Source organism: Toxotes jaculatrix, chromosome 2 (genome assembly GCF_017976425.1).
Source record: "Toxotes jaculatrix isolate fToxJac2 chromosome 2, fToxJac2.pri, whole genome shotgun sequence".
NCBI lineage: Eukaryota > Metazoa > Chordata > Actinopteri > Toxotidae > Toxotes > Toxotes jaculatrix.
The window spans coordinates 23,947,054-23,970,594 of NC_054395.1; the positions used below are offsets into that span (position 1 = coordinate 23,947,054).

The 23,541-nt window shown below is 40.3% G+C and overlaps 1 protein-coding gene across 2 annotated transcripts; it reads right to left on the reverse strand.

Annotated features, from left to right (window-relative positions):
- Positions 1-1,506: 1,506 nt before the first annotated feature.
- Positions 1,507-23,307, reverse strand: LOC121192267 (protein kinase C and casein kinase substrate in neurons protein 1-like). 2 transcript variants are annotated; one of them, XM_041053870.1, is made up of 10 exons: positions 23,229-23,307; positions 12,674-12,803; positions 9,716-9,872; positions 9,304-9,539; positions 8,672-8,827; positions 7,693-7,868; positions 5,753-5,873; positions 5,550-5,656; positions 4,679-4,875; positions 1,507-3,524 (listed from the first exon to the last, which is right to left on the reverse strand). In XM_041053870.1, the coding sequence occupies exons 2-10, from the start codon at positions 12,731-12,733 to the stop codon at positions 3,415-3,417; spliced, it is 1,320 nt and encodes a 439-aa protein (XP_040909804.1). In that variant the 5' UTR covers positions 12,734-12,803; positions 23,229-23,307; the 3' UTR covers positions 1,507-3,414. The 2 variants fall into 2 exon arrangements, with proteins under 2 accessions (XP_040909804.1, XP_040909811.1); XM_041053877.1 differs by lacking the exon at positions 12,674-12,803 and having other exon boundaries at positions 23,229-23,300.
- Between the last annotated feature and the right edge of the window lie 234 nt (positions 23,308-23,541).

Below are 23,541 nucleotides of genomic sequence, written 5' to 3' on the forward strand. Positions count from 1 at the left end.
ATTCTTTAAAAAAATGTTTTTTATATTATTTGTTTCCTTGTTGTATTTAGCACTCATGTTTAAAATTACTGTTTAGTGTGATGTTTGGTTTCTCAAAGGACATATTTTTCTCTATGAAAACATTTAAAAGAAACAGAAAATATAAGATGCTTTTTAACTTTCGTGCGGAGAGTTAGATGACAAGAGCCATACAACTGTCACGCCTGTACACTAAATACTGGAGGCAGCAGCTGAAAACAGGGTGAAACAGCTAGCATGGCTCTATCCAAAATCTAAAGCTCACACACCTTATGCGGTATCTTGTTTGTGTAACACACACACAGATGCTGGAAGGTAAACTGTTACTTTCGGCAAGTACAAAGCCACTTCCCCATTTTCAGTCCTTGTGCTAAGCTAAGCTAACTAGCTTCTGGTTCCAGCTGCATATTTATAGAACAGAGTAGCACCTTCTCATCTAAATCTAGTGTAATTCCTGAAATGGCAAACTATTCCTTTAAATGCTTTTTGTAACACTAAAATATTATTCCAATATATTAAGAATATTTAGAATTTGCAGAGCAATTTCAAAATAAGTGAATATTTTTTTAAACCTACCATGAAGTAGTCCTTACGTTTCTTTCTTTGGGTTTATGTTCAAGATCTACAATAAAGAATTAAATTATTACCAGATGTTGTCTATTTAAAAGCAGAAACATGAAATAATTAAAAAAAAAAACAAAAAAAACACATGTGCAGCCCATACAAAAAACACACAGACACTAACTTTTTTTTTTTTTTTGCAACAAATTTGTTTCCCTTTCATACCAATATCGCAATTTTGACACCATCACAACAAATTTGATTTGGGTTTTTCATCACTATCATCAATATTATCTGTGATCATAATCATCTTTATGCATATTTAAATGAACTTCTTGTTACATCAAGATGAACAGGCACTACACCAGTTAGGAGATAAAAGTACATCACTAACTATGAACATACATCTTCTAGACCGCTAATATAGGGTTTCCACAACATGAGCTGCTGTCCCCTGTGTGCATAAGGAAGAGATCATCAACATAAAAAAAGCATTTACATGTACACCTTTTTACTGCCTCAACATGGTTAGGTCTCATTTTCAACTCAACACAGTTGTACAGTTACAATAGAATATAATCTTTAAATTACATCATCATATACAAATCTGACAGCGTGGGATAACATCACGCTTTTATGATACACTGACAATTCCATTGCAATGAAATTCATACGATATGGTACCTATTACTTAATATGTTTTCCATTGCTGTTATTTTAATGAAACACATTTACATGTATAACACTACATTTTGTCTTAATAGTCAATCACTTGCATTTTTTTTTTTTTTTTTCTGTTACATTTACACGACTCATACACACTGGATGATGAAGATGTTTCCCCCCAAAATATTAACCTGGTAAGGTGGATTATGTGTTTGAACTTGCATGTATTGTGTATATTGTATAGTGTTTAATGCATGTGTATTTGTGTGTGTGTGTGTGTGTGTGTGTGTGTGTGTGTGTGTGTGTGTGCATATGCGCATCAAGGATGTGGGACAGTCTGATGATAGGAGTCCTTTTTGCTATGCTGGACAGCTTTACTCTAAGACACAACTTGTGAGCTGGTGATGTGTTTCTCCTCATGTGTGAGACCCAAACCTGTCAAATCCTGTTCCAGACACAGAGCTAAACACATCTGATTGCTGTTGGTCCAGTGAAGTTTAAAAACTTCATGACAACTTACTTATAAAAAGCATCTCTCTCGTCTAATCAGAGATTTAGGTGCAACTCGTAGCAAGACAACTCACTAATCAACATCTGATGAATGCCAGTTCCTGCTATAAATTTAATTTCTATGGAGAAGTTAAAGATTTAAAAATAACCATGTAATGCACCGTGTAAGCGTAGTCTTACATGCAGTGCAGTACTGGTGACAATTGTTTTCCCTGTGTCATTGCGCAGTGGTTTGCAGACAAATTAAGTTTGGGTGGACTGGGAGGCAGCTACAAGTTGATCTTCACTGAAGCTGTGTGATATGTGAAGTTATTGCATGGAGAGAAAACAGATAGTTGATGGTACTGGGTCATTCTTTGGCTCAGGAGGGAAACGGGCCGCATAACTAGTGCTTTTTGCTAGGAAGGGCTTTAACTGACAGTGGAGAACCATGTTCAGACAACATGCCCTCTTTCAAGCCCAAACACTAGTACATTCATGTCCTGTTGGAGAGGCTTCAATCTTCAGACAACAGCCTGTAGCACAGTAACGCATTAACATGCCTCCATTGGCCCCTCGCTCTGGAAGAAAAGTGCCCAACACAGGCATTGTTCAAAACCCTCCTCTCATACTGCAGTGGCACCCTCAAAAAGATGACTTGATCCGGCTTTGCTCAGAGGGAATGTATCACTTGTGTTTCTTGTTAGCAGTAGCGGACTAAAAAGACACCTGAATTACTGAACCAAGAATGAAAGCTTTTGCAGAAACTGTGTATCCTTTCCATGGATTGCATGAAGATGATGTTGCCAAATGATCTGTGATGTTAAAAAAAAGAAATGTTAAAAATAAAACCGACATAAAATCAGTTCATCGACAGGCTTCCTCTCATGAAAACAGAAGCATGTGCATGCCCAGAAGCATGTGATGCTAAAAAGTGAACTCTGCATTTGTAGTTGAAGTGTTGCATCAGGTTGTAGCCTACACAAGGCTGCAGGATTCAGGGAATGCAAGTTGTTGCATAGCACATGCTGCTATGCAAGCTTAGAAACAGTTAAAAACACGTAGCACTGCACACACCGGGAAAAGAGGTTGGACCAAATCACAAAGAAAAAAAAAACAAAAACAAAAACAAAAAAAGAGGATACTGTTTGTGGTACTTTTAACACTACACAGCATTCCTGATGTAAGAATGACGACTGACCACACACAGCATTAAAAATGCTACACAAAAATGGCATCACACTGTATATACACAATGCAGGTTAGAGAAGCTTGTCTTTGTTGAATGGGTATAACTGATTATATTATCTTCCCATTTTCACAAGAGAACAGACTGCAGTATACTGCAAGTTTAAATAAGCTGCATTATATGTTAAATACAGCTACACAGAGAAGCAATGTGTTCCTGCACTGTCTTGATGTTATAGCTGAGTGTGTATATACTGGAATAACTGCTCCTCCTGTTTTTAAATGTGTAAGTCCACCCACCCCAAATGCTGGATAAAATATATTATACTGATATACTGTCTTTTATGTTACTAAGTTTTTATTTAGGCAAGACTGCTTGGCGCATCTGTTGGGCAGGGGATGTGTTGCTCTTAAGTCTCTGGCTATGTGCGGTGCAATTGGACGGGACAGTTCAAGCTGCCTCCAATGGCTTGTCCTTGTCCAGTAACGTGACTAGATTGGCTCGACGTAATTGGCCGGGTACAGTCCCTCTCGGCCGTTGTCCAAACGACCTCTACACCAGCCTTGCTCGTCTTCATCCTCAGTCTTGGTCAGTTCATCACCTGGGAAGGAGACAACAGTCCTCAATCAACATGCATTCCTGTGTCAAATAGTGAGTGTAAATCTAAATCTGAGAGGAAGATATTTGAAAATATGCTCCACATTTTGCAGAATAATGCTCTCTAGATTTTTATATAATCTGTACTGATATATTGTTGCTAGTATTTCAGAAATAAGTCAAAATCTGGCTAAACAACAAAAATATTACACGTCTAATCCAGCGACTGATTATTTGATTAGTCTGTGCCAAGCCTGTCTCACCCCATAATCAAGATAGAGTAAGTGAATGGTACCCTCTGGAGTTTTTCACTACTAGTAATGGTATGGAGCAATGTGTTTATTCGTGGGTCCTTATTGCGTTTGTTGTATCTGCAAGTGCATGTCAACGCACGGGGACACCCACAAACACTGAGGTGACCCAACACAATTCCTTCCAACTGTCTCACATTATTCCACTGATCTACAGTTGGCAGTAAAGAACCTAAAGACACAGGTATATGCCAATGAAATGCAGGGAAGAAGAAGAGGACCGCCAGCAAGTAAACACAAACCAAAAAGAAAAAAAGAGCTTTGCAAATGTTTTCTGAGGAAAGAAATACATTCAATGCGTTTGTTAGGCCTCAAGGATTCACATTATGCATTTTGGTGAGTGACACTAAATGTAAACATGTCTTTTGTTTGTTTGCAAGAAAACTCCATAGGGCATCTTTAACTTTTTTCAGAAAGAACAAATAAACTCTTATTTGCATGTATGTAGGTATAAACGAAGTCTTTAAAGACTGCCTCCAGTCATTGCCAGACATCCCAAAGATAGATAAACACACCTTTTCTGAAACTGTGAGGTTAAAAATAGCCCATGAAAAGAAGATGAAGATGCACAGCTGTGGCTTCTTCGATAGTTATTTTTCTGTGTAAAGCTTGTCTTTAAATTGTTAGTCATGCCACTGTGTGGGGCTCTAAAGCACTTTTTCAGACCACTTCCCTAAGAGCTTGTGTTAATTGGTGGTAAGTGCCTGTAATTTGTTTTCCATGTGGCCATTATTACTAATCACTGCCATCTTCTAAAGAGGAAGGGAGCTTTAGAATAGAAATCAGGAGAACTTGGTGATCTTTGACCACCTGTGTCATGCTACAGTTTTTCATCACTGATATGTACCTGCTTTGAAGGACAGTTCATCCTGTTCCTGGCCTTCATAGTCATAGAGAGCACGTACACGGACCCCTTTCCCAGTGCTGGAATCATCTTCGAATGAATTCCCGTTCCCACCATTTTCGTTGCCGGAGTACGCAGCGGGCTGCTCGTCGTCAGACCATTCAGTCGAATAAGCTTGATTCTTGTCATAGCTGCTCACACTAAAGGTGAGAGAAAATGCAGGGTGAGATCTGATATCAGGCGACCACAAAGCATGAGACAAAATCCAGTGATATTCTATATTTCTCTTATTGTTAACAAAAAACAACGACAAGATCAAAACCAAGAATGAATTGATTTTATTATAGAGTATTGCTTGTATAGCCTAGTCCCCTGTGCCATAGACCTTCATTGTTGTCCAAAAATGATTACAAACACAACAATGAGTCACACCATTGCACTGGATGACATGTTGAGATAAACATGTTTTTTATCACCATGAACCCGTGCATTTTGAATCAGTCCCACTTACACCATCTTGCTTTTGCAATTAGTCACTGGCACTCAAAATCTGCAGCTGAAAGTAGTCCCCAGCAAATACACTAGTTACCACTATTTCAGTACAGTTTAGTAAAAATTGTAGTGCCCACCTGTTTTAGGAAAATACAAGTTTATATATGTGAACCATTTTTAAAGATGTGTGTCTTCAGTAGGAACCAATGGGGCTTGGGAGTGGGTGCTACAGACAGGGTAGGGAAGTGGGAACTTAATTTAAGTTAAATAAATATCACTTCTCACAATATAATGATAAGATTTGATTCAAAATATAATTTCATGATTGAATAGAGTGTGTTTAAATGTAATGGATGTGATTGTAAACAAGACTAGAACTAACCTGCTACGATCACCAGGTGGAGCCACATGGTCAGTGCTCGGAGTGGGTGGGGCTCCATCTGGTTTCTTCTTCTTTGGAGGAGCACTGGCCTGGTCTGGGTTGTATTCCTGGCGAGGGGGGAGAAAGGAAACAAATGAAAGCAGGATAAAAGACAGTAGAAAATGAAGAAAAGGGGTTTCTTATGTTTCAGTTTGATGTTGTACCTCAAATGCAGGCCAGCTCATATGCATCCCAGGGCCGTGGTTGTTGCTGAACCACTTCAGGTCCTCTTGTGTGTTTGCAGCCAGGATCGTGCGCTCCAGTTCTCTGTATATTGTGGCATAGCTGAGGAGAGGAAAATGGAACAAATAGTGACAATGAAAGTGCCAGAAGGGACCCGGAGGGGGGGGGCTGCCAATTTGGCGACAGAACCTACAGTGCAGTTCAAATTCTGGTTTGAGAGAGATCCAACATTGGGTCATGACAAGACTGAAGTGTCTCCCTGAGTTTTCTGTTGAAGCTGGGGCCCTAAACAGCTGAAGTATTTGGCCTGAATAATCCTAGCTTTCTAGAAGGATCTTATTATGTTGTCACAGTCTTCTTAAATCATTGACATGTATAATTAAAAGGGGCGCATTCACCTTGTAGCTTTATTACCTAAAATACAGGATAAACCAATGTGTCTCGGTTTTACTCTGGTCTACGCTGATGCAGTAAGAAAAGTCTTTTTTACATAGAGTCTCTGGTAAAATTAAGTGCAAACAGCACCTTCATCAAAGTGTATTTTTTCCAAAACTGGAATATTAACTAAATGGAGGCTGTGCTGTGTTGAAGAAATGAGCTGCAAAATGCTTTTCAAACAGAAAATTAAGCAATTAGATTTCATAACTGGATTTTGGACAGACGAGTGATTGCCTTTCACCAAAAGGCAGTGATATAACTCCTAACAGTGGAGCAAATGCCTCGCTGCACATGGTAATCTGAAGCTTTATTCAGTGATGCTGGAGGAATATTTAAATATATACCATATTTACATATTTAAATTTAAGCCATGACACCTCTGTGGCAAAGCAGAAATATATATTTATGTGCATTTAAGAGGGGAAAGTGAAGCCTCCCTTTGCTTTCTATCTAAACAAGTCTGTTTCTGAGTGCTGATATAAGCTTTTATTTTCAGTGGGCATTTATATATGAGTCATTATAGTTGTGGGAAGCAAAAGTCATTTACAGAAAATGTCTAATATGTTGAATTTGTTGTCCTATAATTGGAATTTGACAATAATTTACGGGAACAGTCACTGCTGCATTATAAAAAAATACAATGTGTCTGCAGCGCATTATGAACACACACAAAAACTTCTCTTAAAACCAAGTTATTGGATGTTTTTTTGAGTCATTCGAGGCAACACAGGTGTGAAATGTTTGAAATGACGCAAATCAAAGATGAATGATGAAACCAGACAGGATGAACTACTGTGCAAATTTTCTGCGTTCTGAGAAGCCTGACTAGTCCATGACTACCAAAGATGGCAGGTTTGGTTGAAGAGCCTGATAATGACTTTGCCATGGGTGCCAGCTTTGCTGTAACATGCCGTTTAAAAACAGCCCACAATGTGACAAGAATTCACTCTGAATAAAATTCAGTTTGGCAGAAACGTCACTGACTGAATCATCCATTACTTGGTGCTGTGACTCTGAACGCTAATGAGAAACGTATGCCTGGGTGAGAAGTGTGTTGAGATTAATCAATTTGAAATGAACTGCACTGAATGTGACAGAACAAATTAAACTAATCTATTATAAATTTGTTTCCAGTGTGATTATTTCTGATTAAAAGTAAAGGTATGCAATCCATTACCCATGTTGCTTGTACCTATGGTGTATAGAAATGCACTGTACATTTTATATAATGACAATTTAAAGGATTGAAATGATATATAAAAGTAAGGGAGATAGAGAAAACATACAGAGATGGTGGTAAAACTGAAGAATACACAGTAGAACAAAATTGGGTCAATACTTTTAAAATAACATGATAAGAAATCTGTAAGGTCTTTTTGTACCTCTCATACAGTATCATATTCCCGAGTTCACAGTCAAGAGAACCTAAAACGCAGCAGCTCTATCACGCCTAAATAAAACTGACTCCTTCAGCCTGACTAACCTTTGGTTCTCGGTGAGGTTAAGGTGGCGTTTGATGTCCAGCAGGGCCTCCTTGAGGAAGGTCAGCCTCTTGACTTCATGCTGCTGGCACTGGTCAAACACCTGCTCCATGCTCTCCATGTACTGCGGGGTGCACTTGTTCAGCTCCTCCAGAGACTTCTCATACTTTTCTTTAGCCTTAGACAGAAAATACAGATAGATAAATCAATCAACTAAAAACAACCAGCATGCTGAAATTATGACTAATGTCTAGCTTATTCTTATTTGGATACACTGTAAGTAAACTGATCCCCAATTATATGCTCCAAAAAAACTTAAAGTGCCTTTTAACGTAGCTTGTGTTACAACTCCTTTCTGAAGGTTTTTATTGTATGTAATACAAACTCAATATCTGTTCCTATTACCAAATATATCACTTAAAAATACAAAAACAAACATTTGTCTTCACTCTGCATTCACCTATCACAATGTAACATCATGAACTGTGCATTTAAATAAGAATTTGTCAAAAGCCTGGCCTGATCAATTAATTAGCTTAATCAATAGCCATTTAAACCCATGCCAGGTCACCAATATGCAGCACCAGTGAGAAAGAAACTGGACCAAAAAGATATGACGAGATGATGCTTGGTGGTCTGTTTGTGGAGAAACGTATGTAACATCCACTGAAGAAAGTACCAAAAAATTTTAACAACATTTGAGTGTACACAAATAGATACATATATTAGATAACTATATTTTATATGTATTTAATTGAGCGTATTTGTCTGTGTTGATCTGCTCTGATTTTCTCCCTGAACAGAGAACATAATCTTCAAAGCAGAAATCTTCTACCAGAGGTGTTCTTAATTTGTTTTGCCTTGATTTTTTTCTTGACATCTTTGTTTTTTACTGGCCTCAGACTAAAAAAAAAATTAATTAAAAAAAAACCTTTAAGTTCTTTACTTTTTATTTTTTATAATTTATAGTCTTGTTCTCACCTTCTGCACATCTTGTTTACATTTGTCCACTTTCTCGTGGAGTTTCTTCTGCTGGTCTGGTGTGACAGAAGCCTCGGTCTTGCCATTGGCCTCTCGGGTCGCAGCCAGCTTCTCCTCCTTGCAGGCCATGTGGTATCCTTTCTTAGCTGTCTCCATCTGTATGTCCAAACGCACAGATTCTCAGTATCTCAAATTTAACCAAAGGGACATAAGAGAGGCACATCTTCTCATCTCAAAGCAAGAATGAACTTGTACAAATTAGATACTCTTTTACTGAATTTCTGCTTCCTGTATTTTGTTGTTCTTACACCTTGTTTTTTAAGATTAAACAAACCAGGTATATCATGTTAATTACTGAACTTTAGTGGAGCTGATGGATTTTGTCTATTTCCCAAAATACTCCAAATAATGGAGAGAGTGACAGATGAGTGAGGGGAGATTGCAGTGTTGATGTAACATAGCCGGACACAAAGCAACGCAACGGCATCACGAGTAGATGGTGTGAACTCGGGAGAATCAGTAGACAGCTCATTTATGTCTTACAATCATGACATTCTTACTTACTTTCCTACAACCTGCTCTATTTTACCAGGGACAATGACGATGGTTGAATGTGTTTCCATGCCCCTCACCTCCTTGAGCTTTTTGGCCCACGGTTTCTGAGCCTTTTTGAAGCCTTCCTCCGCCTCCTTGGCCTCTTTGAAGCCTCCAATCATTTGCTTATGATACGCTTCCTTCTGCCAGTTCTTCACTTTCTCTACGTCGTCGTTCAGCAGGTTGTTCTTCACGTCTTGGTGCAGCTCACTCACCTTCTCTGCCTCGGTCATCACAGCCAACCAGGCTCTCTCCACGGAGCCATACTGTGGTCCTGGGAATCGGGGAAAAAAAACGGATTCAACCGGAAAAAAGTGCAGTCAAATATTACCAGAAAGCAAACATCAAACTGTGTAAATGGAGCTTTGGCAAAAAGTAAAGTATAAAAAAGTATAAAGTATACGTATTTGTTGAGATATTTATTTCATTGACCTTCCGCCAGAAACTGACCCTTCTCAATTAGCTGTCTCCATCTCTTGGACCAGGCAGTTAACTGATCACCGTAGGCTTTTTCTATCTTGGCACGTTCCTGCAGACAGCTCATAAGGTCATTGCAGAGCCGATGGCCGTCATCAAATCTCTTGACAGCACGTTTGTAGTTCCCCACCTGAGAACAGAGAGAGACAAATGGGGTAAAGGGAGTGACTCAAATCTGTCTGGACATATATCACAGAGGACTAGACACTACAAATACTCCCAAAAAACTGACCAAAAGAGTATTTTCATATGAGGGGAAACATATCATGATGCACTGTATCCTATTCACTGACAAAATATGAGAAGTCTAAACGTGATCTCAGTATGAGTGTGTAATGAGCTGGAGTATTAAATGTAGTTACTATGGCAAGTCATGGACATATTAGATCAAGTTCTGTTGTTGTGCAGAATCCCAAAACAGAAGCAATTAAGAAGGACATTTACTTATTGCATTCAAGCAACACACAGATACAAACCTTTCCGACATTCGTGGGGCATAGACTGAGTTTTATGTGGGTATCGATAATATATGTACGATTTATTGCAGCACTGTTGAATCAGACACCATTACGTTTAGCTGTGCATGCTAAACTTGCAACTAAGCAACTAAGTATATTTAAGTAATTGTAATATATATGCTGCACTATCAGGTCGATTCATTCACATTTGAAACCGAAGCAGGAAACAGCTTCAGCCATCTTCATTTTATGAATAAAGCTAACAAAGCTATGTACCCGTTCTGTTGTCCAATCAGTTAAACATATTAGTATTCAGAGTTCTCTCCTGTCAAAATTACTTTACTGTCTGTTCTTTTAGAGCTTGCCACCTTAAGCGAGACCACCTTAAAAAAGCAAAGCCAGGCTGTGTGGCTCCGCCTCTTCAGTGCCTGCAGGGGGCGTGAGCTCATGGTGCATGATGAAGTGGGGGGAGGAGGGGTGCTCGTGCCTGTGCATGTGTAGTTATGCAATGACATGGGCTTGAGTTTGTGTATGTATGTGAGAGAGAGTGTGTGTGTGTGTGTGTGTGTGTGTGTGTGTGTGTGTGTGTGTGTGTGTGTGTGTGTGTGTATGTGCAACTGTGACTGCTTTAATCCTCTTGAGTGGTGTAATGCAGGCAGACAGATTCTCAGGGATAGACGACGAGGATGAGACAGGAATACATGGACACCACAGACTTGTGTGTGTATATACCCTGTACATATACATACAGTCTTACTCGTCATCACACAGACACAATTCATGAAGAGCATGTCTGATGTGTTTGGTGGCTGCAGAGCTGCACTGATTGGTCCTGACACCAGCATGCATGTGTGGTTACTGTTTGAGATGAGAGAGCTGCAGGGAAGCAGTGAGACAGGTGTGTGACGGTGTGAGTTTTGGCCTCATGAAATCACACCAACAACAACACACAGGTGGACTGGTTCTACATGTAAAAACACACCTGAGCTCTTGCATTTGCACCATATTTAAGCAGAGTGGTGGTTATACTACACAGTGAATTAGGTTGGATTGTGTTTCTCAGCACAGTCGTATCAAATGTCGATGTTTCTGCTGACAAAACCTGGGGATAAAGCATTTTTCGGGCATTTGTTAACCATGAGCTGACCCGAGCTGCGTTGCTAGTCTACAGATGCTATAGGCAGGTGCATGTGGTGAAAGGCCGTCTCAGAGTGGCTGATGACTGAAGCTCTTTGTCTTTGTCTCTGTGGCTAAGAGCCATAATACAAAGAAGACTCTGTACTGAGGGAATTCATTAACGCTAATTTGGTGGGTTTGAAATGCTCACACATGCAAGCACACACTCGCATACACACACACACTCCTGCATTTCGGCACAGCTGAAGATGGAGATAATATGATGTTTATATTTGTTGTGATGTAGCCTGTTTTAGCACAATCTACAACAAATATGGCTTACAATACATAGAGGAAATGGAACATTGGACTGATAGTGATAGTGAACATATGTCCACCTTGTTCATTCATTTAATTTTGTCCAAATAGTTAAGATGAATGATGGAAGCCAATTCAAGCTCAAATAACTTGAGCCACAAAAAAGTCTAATTTATTTGACTTGGTAGTTCATACTTTTGACTTTTTATGAGTATTTCTGTTAAATTACTGTCATTCTAAATTTAGCATGTATTTTGCCCTGACAGGATTAGGCTTTATTAACAATTCTGATATAGGGAATGTGGAGAAAAGGTAAGACAGGCTTTAAAAACTCATTTCATTTCTATTAAAAAAGTATATGTGCATATTCACAGAACAAGATAAGAAAGAGATAATACTGCGTGAGTGTTTGTTAATTACTGTCATTACTCTTCAGTCACCTTAATTTCAGAATTTAAAGCAATTTCTTGCTGTGGAAAATACAGAGTCAAATCCCTGCAGAGGGTTAGAGGAGACGATCAATGCCACTCTGTCAGTTATATATGAAGCTACAGTCAGCAGCTGGTTAGCTTAGCTTCACATAAACACTGGAGGCAGGGAAAAAACAGCCGGTTTCAGTCAAAATCTGCTTATCAGCGCCTCTAAAGCTTACTAATTAACACGTTACATCTCATTTGTTAAATCCATACAAAAATCGAAGTGTAAAAACAAGGCAGACTTTCTAACCTTGATATTTGACAGACAGATCTGAGAGTGGTACCTGTCTTCTCGTCTAACTCTTGGCAAGACAGTAAGAGGGTGTTACACCCTCCTTTAAAGCACTTAAACCTGTTTTTTTCTGCAGTCTTTAAAGCCTCAGATGTGGGGTGAGGTGAGCCTCTGCTTAGAGGCTCGATGGGTATCAAACATCATAATGACTTATGAGACAAATTTCCTTCTAAAAACGTAATGACAGTAAATCTCATTCTCATGGTTTCGGCGGTGACTCTGCTTGATTTCGGAGGGGGGAGTCAGAACAGACGCGATGGTTTTTCTTTACCTCCCAGAAGCTGTCCATGGTGTCGTCAACACCTGCACTTTCATCGTAGGAGCCAGACATTTTCCTGGTTGTGGCAAAGCACTCTAATGACTAAACCTGTCCTCTGCAGCAGAGCGGGGTTCCTCATGCACTGAAAGTGACAAAGAGAAAGTGACAACAATGTGAGAGAGTAACATAAATACAGAAAGAAAGCAGCACAGTGAGTTTGAGCAGACATTAGTGGGAAAACATGGCAAAGCTGGCCTCTACGTAACGCCGAAGACCAGCTATGTGGCAATTTTCCCTGGCAACTGGAGGGAAGCTTTCAATGTGAGCATTTCTATTTGAGATGTTAATAATAATGAGATAAAAATAGTCTCCTCCGCCATGCATACAGCGCCTTGCCCCGGGGAACGAGAGGGGGCATCTTATATTGGCATGTCCTAGAAAAGACACCAGAGAGAGTGGAGCATCACACAGCTCTGACCCCGAATCCTTCCACAGTGCAAACTCGCCTTCTTATGACACATTACATCTGAGTGAAAGCTGAACAACACACACACACAGAATACATGGTACACATGCATCATTTTTTTTTTACACCTACAGATGTCCTTTAATGATGTGGGTTAATCACCTATTACTCTGTAAAGCTACACAATACAGTTCCTGCTGGGTTTCCTCCAGCATTTAAGGTGATTTATATTTATTTGTTTGACGTCTAGTCGATATCTTACCACCAAGGTTAAAACAGAAGAGACTGCTAGATGCTGTATTGGTATCGAACTCTGTTTGAAGCCTAATCCATTTTGCTAACATGACTAATGCCTTTCCCTTGACAGAGAGCTCTTCATTCACTGCAACAGCCAATATGACAACGCAATATATTGCATGTGCCTAATAATAAAGGATTTGTTGATGATGTTCTTGCTCTGACATGGTTTCTTGGTCTTCATAATTAAATGCAGTTGATTGCAGTCATTATCTAATGCTGCACATAGTCCAACTGTGTAAAATGCTACTTTATTATAGCTTTTAATTAAAATGATATAGAGTTTTGCAAAGTGCTATTAAGAGAACAGAGTGGTCGACCGATTCTTAGCATGCAAAGTCCAAATTAAGTGTTAGTTCAGCGTGCTACATCCAGGTCAATGCAGATGAAGGATGATTTGTGGCCATTTCAGATTATAAGCTGAGTCAGCACTCTACAGTCTGCAGCGTGACAATGAATATTTCGTTCAAATATTACCAGCGTCCTCCATGCCTCATCCTTCAACCTCCCTCTGCAGTCAAGCGCAAATCAGTTCCTGCAACATCCTTCATCCCCGGAATGAGTCATGAGCGATGACTTTCTGCGTTAGGCTCAGTCTGAACTAGCCCGGCCTCACTTTTCTTCTGCACAACATAAAAGCATAATTGTCCTTGTGAGAAAAATAAGAGTCCTGAAACTACAAAGTCAGCTTATGAAGGGAAAGCAGTTTTAGCAGCAGCTCCCGCAACGCACTCTGTGTTTTCGTACTCATCAAAATGTTGTCTGGGGAACAGTCAACAAAGTGTACCCTGTGTGATTGGTTCTGGTTTCAGCTGCAGAACAGGCAATCTAGTCCAGCTCTGTCAGTGTTTCTACAGAGCTCTGACTTTGAGCTGTATTTTATCAAAGGCCTTAGTTACTGTCACCAACCGTCACAGCAGTCTGTGGGGCTCTTAACAGCCACGGCTTTCAGACAGTGGCTATTTCAAGAGTGCACTCTGTGCTGGTGCAACACAAAATGCCAAAGAAGTATTTCATGATTTGACAATTTTACCATCAGTGCCTGAATCAGAGACAACTTGAGCCTTTCAGTTGCTTTGGGATCAAGGATTTTTCTTGTAATTCATCTTTTTTTTTTTTTTTTTCTGAAAAGAGAGCTATACAACTGACAACTGCACATGCTGCAACTCTTCATAGGAAAAACTACAGAAATCAGAGGAGGTTTTTACTAATCCAAAGACTGATTTGGTCCTATTTCAGACCTATAGATTCCCATCTAATAATCTTCCCATCACTTCATTATCATCACAGTTTCATCTTTTGAATTTTGTTGGACATTTTATGTTTGATTTCACATTGAGCTTGACTGGACTTCTTACTTCTTATTATTCTTATGAGTTTGTACACCTTGCAGGACCTTCCACAGAATGTGTGACTCCACATCAGCTGGGACACACCCTCCGTAATCCCCTTCTTGAAAAGAGGGACATGACCCCTTTCTGTAAATCCAACACTGAGGAGACATGTCGCCCACCACAACAACCTGCTGTACAAATTAAAGAGCCGGCTATGTAATTAATACCCGGCGCCACTGAATACAATTCACGACAATAAAGAGACTCCAATTACATCTCTGACCTATGCAAAGGAAAAGGACTTAACCTTACAGACTTTCCAACACATCTTTCTGTCATCCTGAGGACAAACAGCAAGTATTTAAATCAATAGTTTCAAAAAGGAATAGCCTGACATTTTGGAAGATACACTTTCTTGCTGGGATTTAGATGAATAGAGTGATACCACTCTCATATGTACAGGGTAAACACTGTATGCAGCTACAGCTAAAGCCAGCTTAGTTTACCAGAGAACAGGGAGGAAAAGCTAGTCTGGCTGTTTCCAGAGGCACTATAATGTGCCTACCAGCACCTTCAAATCTCATTAATTAACATGTTATATCTCGTTTGTTTAATCAGCACAGCAGAACTGTTAGACACCACACGCCTCAAGGCCTTATGGATAAACATTACATTTGACTGAAAGAAAAACAAAACAAAAAAAACACTAAAAGATTTACGACATAAATACTCAGACATGTGATGCAAGAAAACTTCATGCTGCTAGAAAGTTAAGCAGTCCTAAAGTAGCATTTCTTAATCTCAGCAACAAACAAACACCATTGGTCAAGCTATCCACCCATCACCCTAGTCGTCCAATGAGCTTCAGCATCTGTGACTACAACACCTAGTTACATCAAAGCCAGTTAAGCTCCGGCACGATGCCAGAATCCCATCTCAGAACAAAACCAATGTGTCCAGCAGCCAGTTTAACCAAAACTCACACACTCAAAACCAACATAACACTTGATAACATTTAGAAAGTATGCGGATCAAAGAAATAACTCCCAGGTTTTATTAAATCAGTAATCTCAAGCTCTCTAGCTCTCTAATTCTATAGCACAGATAATAATATGCACAGGTTTATGTCGGTGAAATGACAATGCCTGAGAGCTGAAGAAGCTTTCACTTTCTAAAAATATTATTTATTACAAAATAAATAAATACCTAAAAAAAAGGAATGGTACTAACATCCAGACTGGTTTGTTATTCACAAGGACAGTGTAGACATTACTTTCATCAGCCTTGGTCGACTTGTAGATACAGCAGACAGAGAATACACAGAAAAGTCAGTTCATGGTGAGAGACTCTAGTGTGTCCCATGAGACAGATAATAATGGGGGGGGTAGGAGTGGTAAGCATTCTGCAGAGGGGCTTATATTGCAGTTATTGAGGTCAATCCATCTCAATGACTGTGAGCACACTTCACCTTCCCCAGTGTATTAACTGGTGAGGAAGTCATAGTAAAGACAGAGTACTATTTCTAACATTACTCAGTGTTCATGAGAACAAACGTGATATAAATGAGATAGAATGATGAAATAGACCTGTATATAATGCAAAGGAACACCAAAATATTGTACAAGTCGGTACATTATAAAAACAATAGCTAGTCTGCACAAGAAATATTTATCCATTTGGATGTATTTTTCAGTCTGAAACCGCTAACAACCCACTCACTGACCAAAACACTTGCTGCTGTCAAATCTCCTTTTGAAAGTCCTTTGGGAGTCTGCTGTGATTGAAGAGGCGGTTTTGCTGTCTGAAGCTGACAAAATACTACAATTCAAACTTTTGCACATTTGTAAATAACTAAACATTCTTCAGCACATTCACTTACCATGGTTGGCTCCATTATTGCAAAATAGAAAAAAGGAAAAACAATCCCAGAACTTGTAATCATGCACAACTCAAAGTGACAGAGTCCTCGTGGATGTATGATTTTGTCGTCCAGATATCTCCTTTTATGGTTGATGCTTTGGTAAAAGATGTGCTGCAAATTTTATTTTTGCAGCTTTGACCTCTGCGGCCAAAGTGAACCCAGAGAGGACGATAAGTCTGACCAAACCAGCATGTCTCAGAGGCTGAGGGATAATCCTGCAGTGTGCCACTTGAATAGCTTTAGAGGGGGAGGGAGGAAGAGCAAAGAAGCGGATAGGACGAGTGAGACACTGAGACAAAAAGTGGGAAGAGGAATATGATGTTGACATGAAACTGTACTTACGACATTATGTACTGTTAGGATAACATTACTGTGAGATGCCACATGGGTGCATTAGGGTGTGCTTTCTAATCCTTTTTTGTAAACATTACAAATGAACTGCTGGCTCATACAGCATTTCACTCCTGTGACTGAGCTCACATGTCGCAACTAAATGCTGCAGGTACTTGATGAACATGAATGCTTTTAAGTGAGTTAAAGAGAACCCCTGATCCAGGTGAAACAAATGTTCCTAACACAGTCAGAAGGTCCAGTGTTGACAAGCCTTTTAAAGCACTGAATGGGAACCACAACAAAGCTGTAAGCTTGTTACAGTAAGAAGATTTCAGAGAGATGAACTAACTTTACTCCAGCACTTTATCAAGCTCATTGTCTCCTGACTGATTAGACAACAGCACTTTAAAGAAGAAGCTGCTGACCAAACTCACTCTAGCAACGTACGGTGATCAAAAAATAGCTATGGCTGCACTTGAACTTGGCTGGCTTATCAAACATTATCAGAGGAAACTCAGCCCTCTGCTGATGTTTTGATACAGCTGGTTTACGATGCCCTCTGGTTGTCTGTTGATTCTGTGTGATAAGCGCAGCATGCCCTCCTCTTCTACTGACTGAGCAAAAGAGGACACACAAGGAGAGAGACCGAGGGAGGTCTTTCATTGAGATATAGCAAAGAGAGAGTGACAAAGCAAAGCTGAGCAAAACCGAGCGAGACAACAACGGCAGGGAGGAGAACAGGGGGGGAGGCAAGATGAAGACTGAGATGGAGTCAGGAAGGGAGGTGACAGGAAAGAGGTAAAGATGCAGCGAGCTGAGGACGTAGTGTGGAGCTGGTCAGACTGTTCCTGAGTGGAATACAAAGAGCCAAAGGGCCAGGACGGCAGCTGAACACATCAGGACGGAGATGTGATTCGTCTCACAGTGCAGCATGGTATAAGTGGGCTAGTTGGATGTTGCCAGGAGACAGAGCTGCCTTGTGCAGAATTCACACACGCTGTAACAGCCGGGGCCGTCGTTAAGCTGGCCATGTGACCACTGCTTCATACAAGAGCAAGGGGGCTGGTTCAGTGACGCAGTTGTCCATCCCACAGCCTACTCGTGGGACGTCCTCGAGTATGTGCATGCACTAACACACACAGGAGGGGAACTGATGGAGTGTAACTACATACTGAACAGAAAGAGAGGAGAAGACAGAGCACTGAAGATCCATTGAAAAAAAAAAAGATGCAGTTAAAAGAGAAAGTGCAATAGAGAGGAAATGATGGGAAACCAGTGGAGGGAAGAGGGTGATGGTGGTCTTGTGTTGGAGTTATCAGCTGAACATGTAATGCCGTGAGCCCTCTTCCCTGCTCGCTCGGGCATGGAATAGGAGAGTCAAATCTGAACTGACATGTTGATCCAGATGGGGAATGTGCAACAGAATTTAGAAAAAAACAACCCCTCATCTTCTCTCTCTCCTTCATCAGCTCACTGCTAGCCTAGCTCACAGAGGAAAGCCCCAGAAACGTCTGTACAAAACGAAAGAATTGTCTTTCTTTGCTTAGAAACATTCTGGCAAAGAAGTAGACAACCAATATAATCTAAATCCATCCAAAAGTTGTTTAGACATTTCACTAGAAATTATAAACATGATGGTTAATGATGAACATGAAAGTCATTAAGATCAATCATCTGGGAACCATGAATGTCTGTAGGAAATTTGTGCGATTGTGTCCATCTTCTTATGTACAGATACTTCATTGGATAAGTTAAAAACTCTGGCCAGCTGATGGCACTAGAGGAGAAGTTGGAGGACCAGCAAAGTCATAAGGATTCATCCTCTGGGGGATCTTAAGCTTAAGCTAAGATCAAGGCAGAAATGACTCTTATAACCTGTAGCACTGAGACATCACTTTCAATCTGCCGCCCACATGATGAAACTCATCAGATATTCTGCAAGTAAGTATCTCTCCATAACAACAAAGCAGCTAGTGTGTCTTGTGTGTCAGGATTTCAAACACACAAGTGCAGGATGACTCAGCTATCTGATCACGAATGCCTTCAGCAGGGCTCTGGGTTGGGTCGGTGCACACAAATCATGTTTCTGCCTTACTGTTTGTTCTTTGGGTGACGGGCATTTTTAATCAATATCTATTTTATGAGTCAGTCAGGTGTGTCATTGCTCAGCTCCCAGAAACACAGACCACACAATAATTCACTATCACTGGGATGTAAATAACAGAAAGGACACCAGCATAATTAATTAATATTCTACTTTGCTGACTTCTGCAGGAAAATGTTCTCCTTCTCTTTCCCCACAGGGAGGTCAGAGGTCACGATCAGCCACAGGTCATACGGAGCTGGTAGGGAGTGAGCAGAGTGAATGCTGACACACCATGACAGCCCGTAAAACAGTCTGTGCACTGATTCAGTGTCCAGTGTCTGCTTCGATAAAAGCACTATCCAGTGTCACCACAGAGGTGAGGTAGGCTTGTACTGCCAAAGAAAAATCAGAACTGAAACTAAATTTAATGCAAGAAAAAAACTGGAACTAGAGATGGACATTATCACAAGAATGCCTAAATAAACCACAAAACAAACTGATGCAGTACAATACGCAACAAAATACTAACAAAAGAAACAACCTTTGGCTGCTGCCTTAGTGTGAGATGGAAAAAGCACCGTGTGGGGCATCGCTAATTCATTATCAGTACAATATGAACATAAACAGCCAGCCCCTGCACCCGATTCAAGCAAAACTAAAATATAAAACCTAAGGTGAGTTTCACCTATTAACCTGGTGAGACACAGACTGATTGAACCTGGCAGTTCATATTAAACTTTGTCTGTCTCTCTTTCCCTCCTCTGCACGCCGTCTTGCTCATGTTGCTTCTACCCAACATTATCATAACCTCAGCAATCGTTTTATAAAACTTAACTATAAAGTTCTACTGTTGCCAGTTATTGTGCTCCTACAGTTCAAACTCAGTCTGAGAATATTCTTTAATAGCATCCCATATCTGCTTAAAATAGCAGCAAGAGGCTTTCCTCTTGAAGACCTTCACTGAGTATTTATCATCTTTTATACAATTAATTAAAGGTACGTGCTTACAGATCGGTACAGAATGATGTATCCAAGGATCCAGAACATGAACCACTCCCAAAAAAAGCTGCTTCACTGATAAGAGTCACAGATGCAAGACTAAGTATAAAAAAAAAAACTTCACGGCAGAATTCAAATACAAATCAATACAAGAAAAAGCCAATGACAAATACTGGCACTGCCAATGAAGGGCTTAGGTTTTAAGCTCAGCATCGTGGAAGCTGATAAATACACTCGCCAGTTTCAATTAATTCAATTTCCAGACTGAAAATATATCAATAACTACTGGATTGACTTAGTTCAGCATATGTTCATGAAGCTACCTAACTGAACCATCAATGCCAAAGGCTTTGTGAAGATGTACCAAAAATCCTTCTTCAGCAGTAGATAAACAGTGAGAGATCCCAGACAACTGGAAACAAACAGAGGGACAATGTGAGAGACAGGAAGAGACTATTGAATTGAGGCCTCACAGATCCATCCCCAAACTTGGCTGTTAAGCAGAATCATAAAATTCCACAATAGGCAGCATTATTAAACACATACACACACACACACAAACTTGCGACTGAGCTGTGATTTAACACAGTGTCCCGAGCGCTGCTGCAGTGGTTATGTAACTAGGAAGCCTCTCGCCACAAGCCTCCTGGTGACAGTGTGGTGAAGACAGGGGGGAAAAAACGGCAGGGGGAGGGCAGAGAGAGAAAGATGGACAGGAGAGGCACAGCGGAGCAGAGGAGGGAGAGACAGACATATTGTGATGGGGTGGTGATGAAGGAATGAACTGCAGAAACGCAGCAGCGGCTGTGAGATGGAGCAGAGAGGATGGAGGCCCTGGTTCCAGTCCAGTTTTTCCTGATGTTCAGGCACAAAGAGGAGCAGAGAAAAGGAGGGAGTGGATGAGCAAGGAAATAGTCAATCTGGGAATGTCGCCCTTCAAACACCCAGCTTTCCGCCTTCTTACCGTTTAGCTGCCTGATGCTGCAATGAATACTGATGGGCTGCCTTCAAATGCATCACCTGCATGTGTGTGTGTGAATTTTCGGGAAGTGGGGAGAGCGGGAGGTGGGGTTACAGAGAGGGCGACTGTGCAACAAATTATTTACACTAAACACAAATCACAGCTCTATAATTCCTCATAAGGGGAACATGAGCGTTGGTGCCAAATTTCAGGGCAACCCATCCAGCAGTTGTCGAGCAATTTTACTAAAAACCACAAACAGAAAAGTCAGGGGAAAAGACCATGGTCATTATGGTTCATCCTCTGAGGACCACGAATATCTGTAAAAAATGACTGACCGACCCTGTCATTAAGAGAGCTACAACGCAATAATGTCTAAAAATTTCTATGAATGGGAAAACTCATGCTCCTAGATACTGACCACAAACAAGACAATGCTGCTAATAAGCCGATGTATAAGATGAGTAAAATCGTGTTGTTCTGTCATCGCAATGAACATCTGGCAGTGTGATCATTATGACAGCAAAGTGACAGGAGAATACAAGTAACAGCACCAGTTTGCCCAGAGATACAGCAGCTGAATGTCCAGACCCTAATCACCTTACATCCCTATTTATACCCACTTCTAATACCAAGAGGCCATTTAGGAAGAGCGAGTGGCTGATTCCACTGTGTGCCAAGAGACAGAGCTGCAGACCAAAGACCTGAGACTCAAATCAGACCTGAGATGCAAAAATCAAGGGGTTGGATTGGCAACTGGACCTGGACTTGTTTGCACTGAGAATAAACTTAACAGCAAATAAGGATTTTTTAAAAAATCAGAGTAACTTTTATCTGTATCCATATACTTTGACTTGGCACATACATGTAGAATTTATTTAAAGCAGTCTTGACAACCGACATTGCCAATTTGGCTTACAGAGTGATGGATGGGTATGCCTAATCATGAGCCAAACTAGTGTTGGTGGTTATTAAATAAAGAAGGAAGTGAAAATAAACAAGTATGTTGTAAATGTTTCTATGTGAGTACTGTCACATAGAAACTGTCCTGAAGCCATAAACAAGCGAGCAAGCTTAGGCTGCCTCCTCAGCTGGCACCAGGAGGAAACAGCGATCAACTCTAAATCTGACTTTAAGAAATTAGATTATCACTATCTTATTTTCTAAATTTTTATAGTCTTGTGCAGCAGAGTGTGGCTGAGCTCAGATAGAAAATGAACTAAATGAAGGGAGTTTTATGCTATTATTTATTTCTGCATATTTTCAGTAACCTTGCAACTCATTCTAACACACAAATTCTTCCTTCCTTTTAGTCAACTGATCAGTAGTAAGAGTAATACAGATGTTATGGAGCACAAAATATTTGTAGTTGTGTTTTTTTGGGGGGTCTTAAATTTTGTTTACCAATAAACACTCAGGCTCTACTTTTCTGACCCAGCTTCCTCTCCCAGTCCGAACTGCACAGGATCCCTGGAGAACCCTTACTGAACTGGGCCATCATGTTCTGATGAACCTTCTTACATATACAAACAACAGTCTGTGCTCATCAAACAGCTGCTTAACCTCCCTGCTGCAATGAGGTTCTGCCACAACGCACACAAAACAAAGAGATCAAACAAGGAAATCAATAACTACCCCTGAGTTCATCATTCTTCCCTGTGAGACAGCGGGAGCTATTCTTAGTGAGTTAATAAAAGTAAATTCTGGGATAATCTCCTCTAAAAACAAAAAAAGCAAGAACATTAAGAGAGTCATATTGTTATTTCTACCCCTGACTATAGATCACTGGATATGATAAACCGGAGAAGCTACAAAGCTGAAATGAAACCCTGCAGTAGCACTGTAATCCTATATGTAATGATGCACATACTCATGCACAATCTAAAATACAGGCCTCAAATAAGCAACAAACTTGACCCTTCCTATAGTTAGCCCATCGACAGACTGGGCCGCCCTCATGAAATATTAACAGCATTGACAAAGCGCTATTAATTACCAGAAGTGGTGTGTTTAGCACTATAAATTATACAAAAGCTCCTTAAAACGTGTCTGGGTCTGTGCTAAAGCCTGGTAGTGTCCTTCTGGAATAGCTGCGCAACTTCAGAGTAAATGGAGATCAAGGAAACGGGAAGATTTTGAGGGACACAAAGGACAAATAGGGATGCCTCACTTTCTCCACCAATGGGAGGTCAGGTTTCCATAAACCTTAGAGACAGCTGTTGGTCCCCTGCAGGAGATCACCTGTAGAGAGAAAAACATGAGCTCTAGGGTTCAGTGCTGTTGAATTGCTCTTAAATGGAAATCAGCCCAACACGTTTGAAACAAAGAGTCAAAACACCAATTATCGTTACAGAGGCGAAAGACATTAAGAGATTAGTTGAATTTAATTTTTAAGTAACACGATCAACAGGAGATTAGTAAATTCTGACACTGGTGGAATATTTAAAAATATCAGCCTCCTCTGTTTCTTTATAGCAGTGTAC

Coding starts and splice junctions, on each gene's coding strand:
- LOC121192267 (XM_041053870.1), bottom strand. CDS start 12,733: ATGTCTGGCTCCTACGATGAAAGTGCAGGTGTTGACGACACCATGGAC. Junction 7,869..8,671: donor GTAAACAAGATGTGCAGAAG/GTGAGAACAAGA, acceptor TTTCTGTCTAAG/GCTAAAGAAAAGTATGAGAA. Junction 3,525..4,678: donor TGAACTGTCCTTCAAAGCAG/GTACATATCAGT, acceptor TCTCCTTCCCAG/GTGATGAACTGACCAAGACT.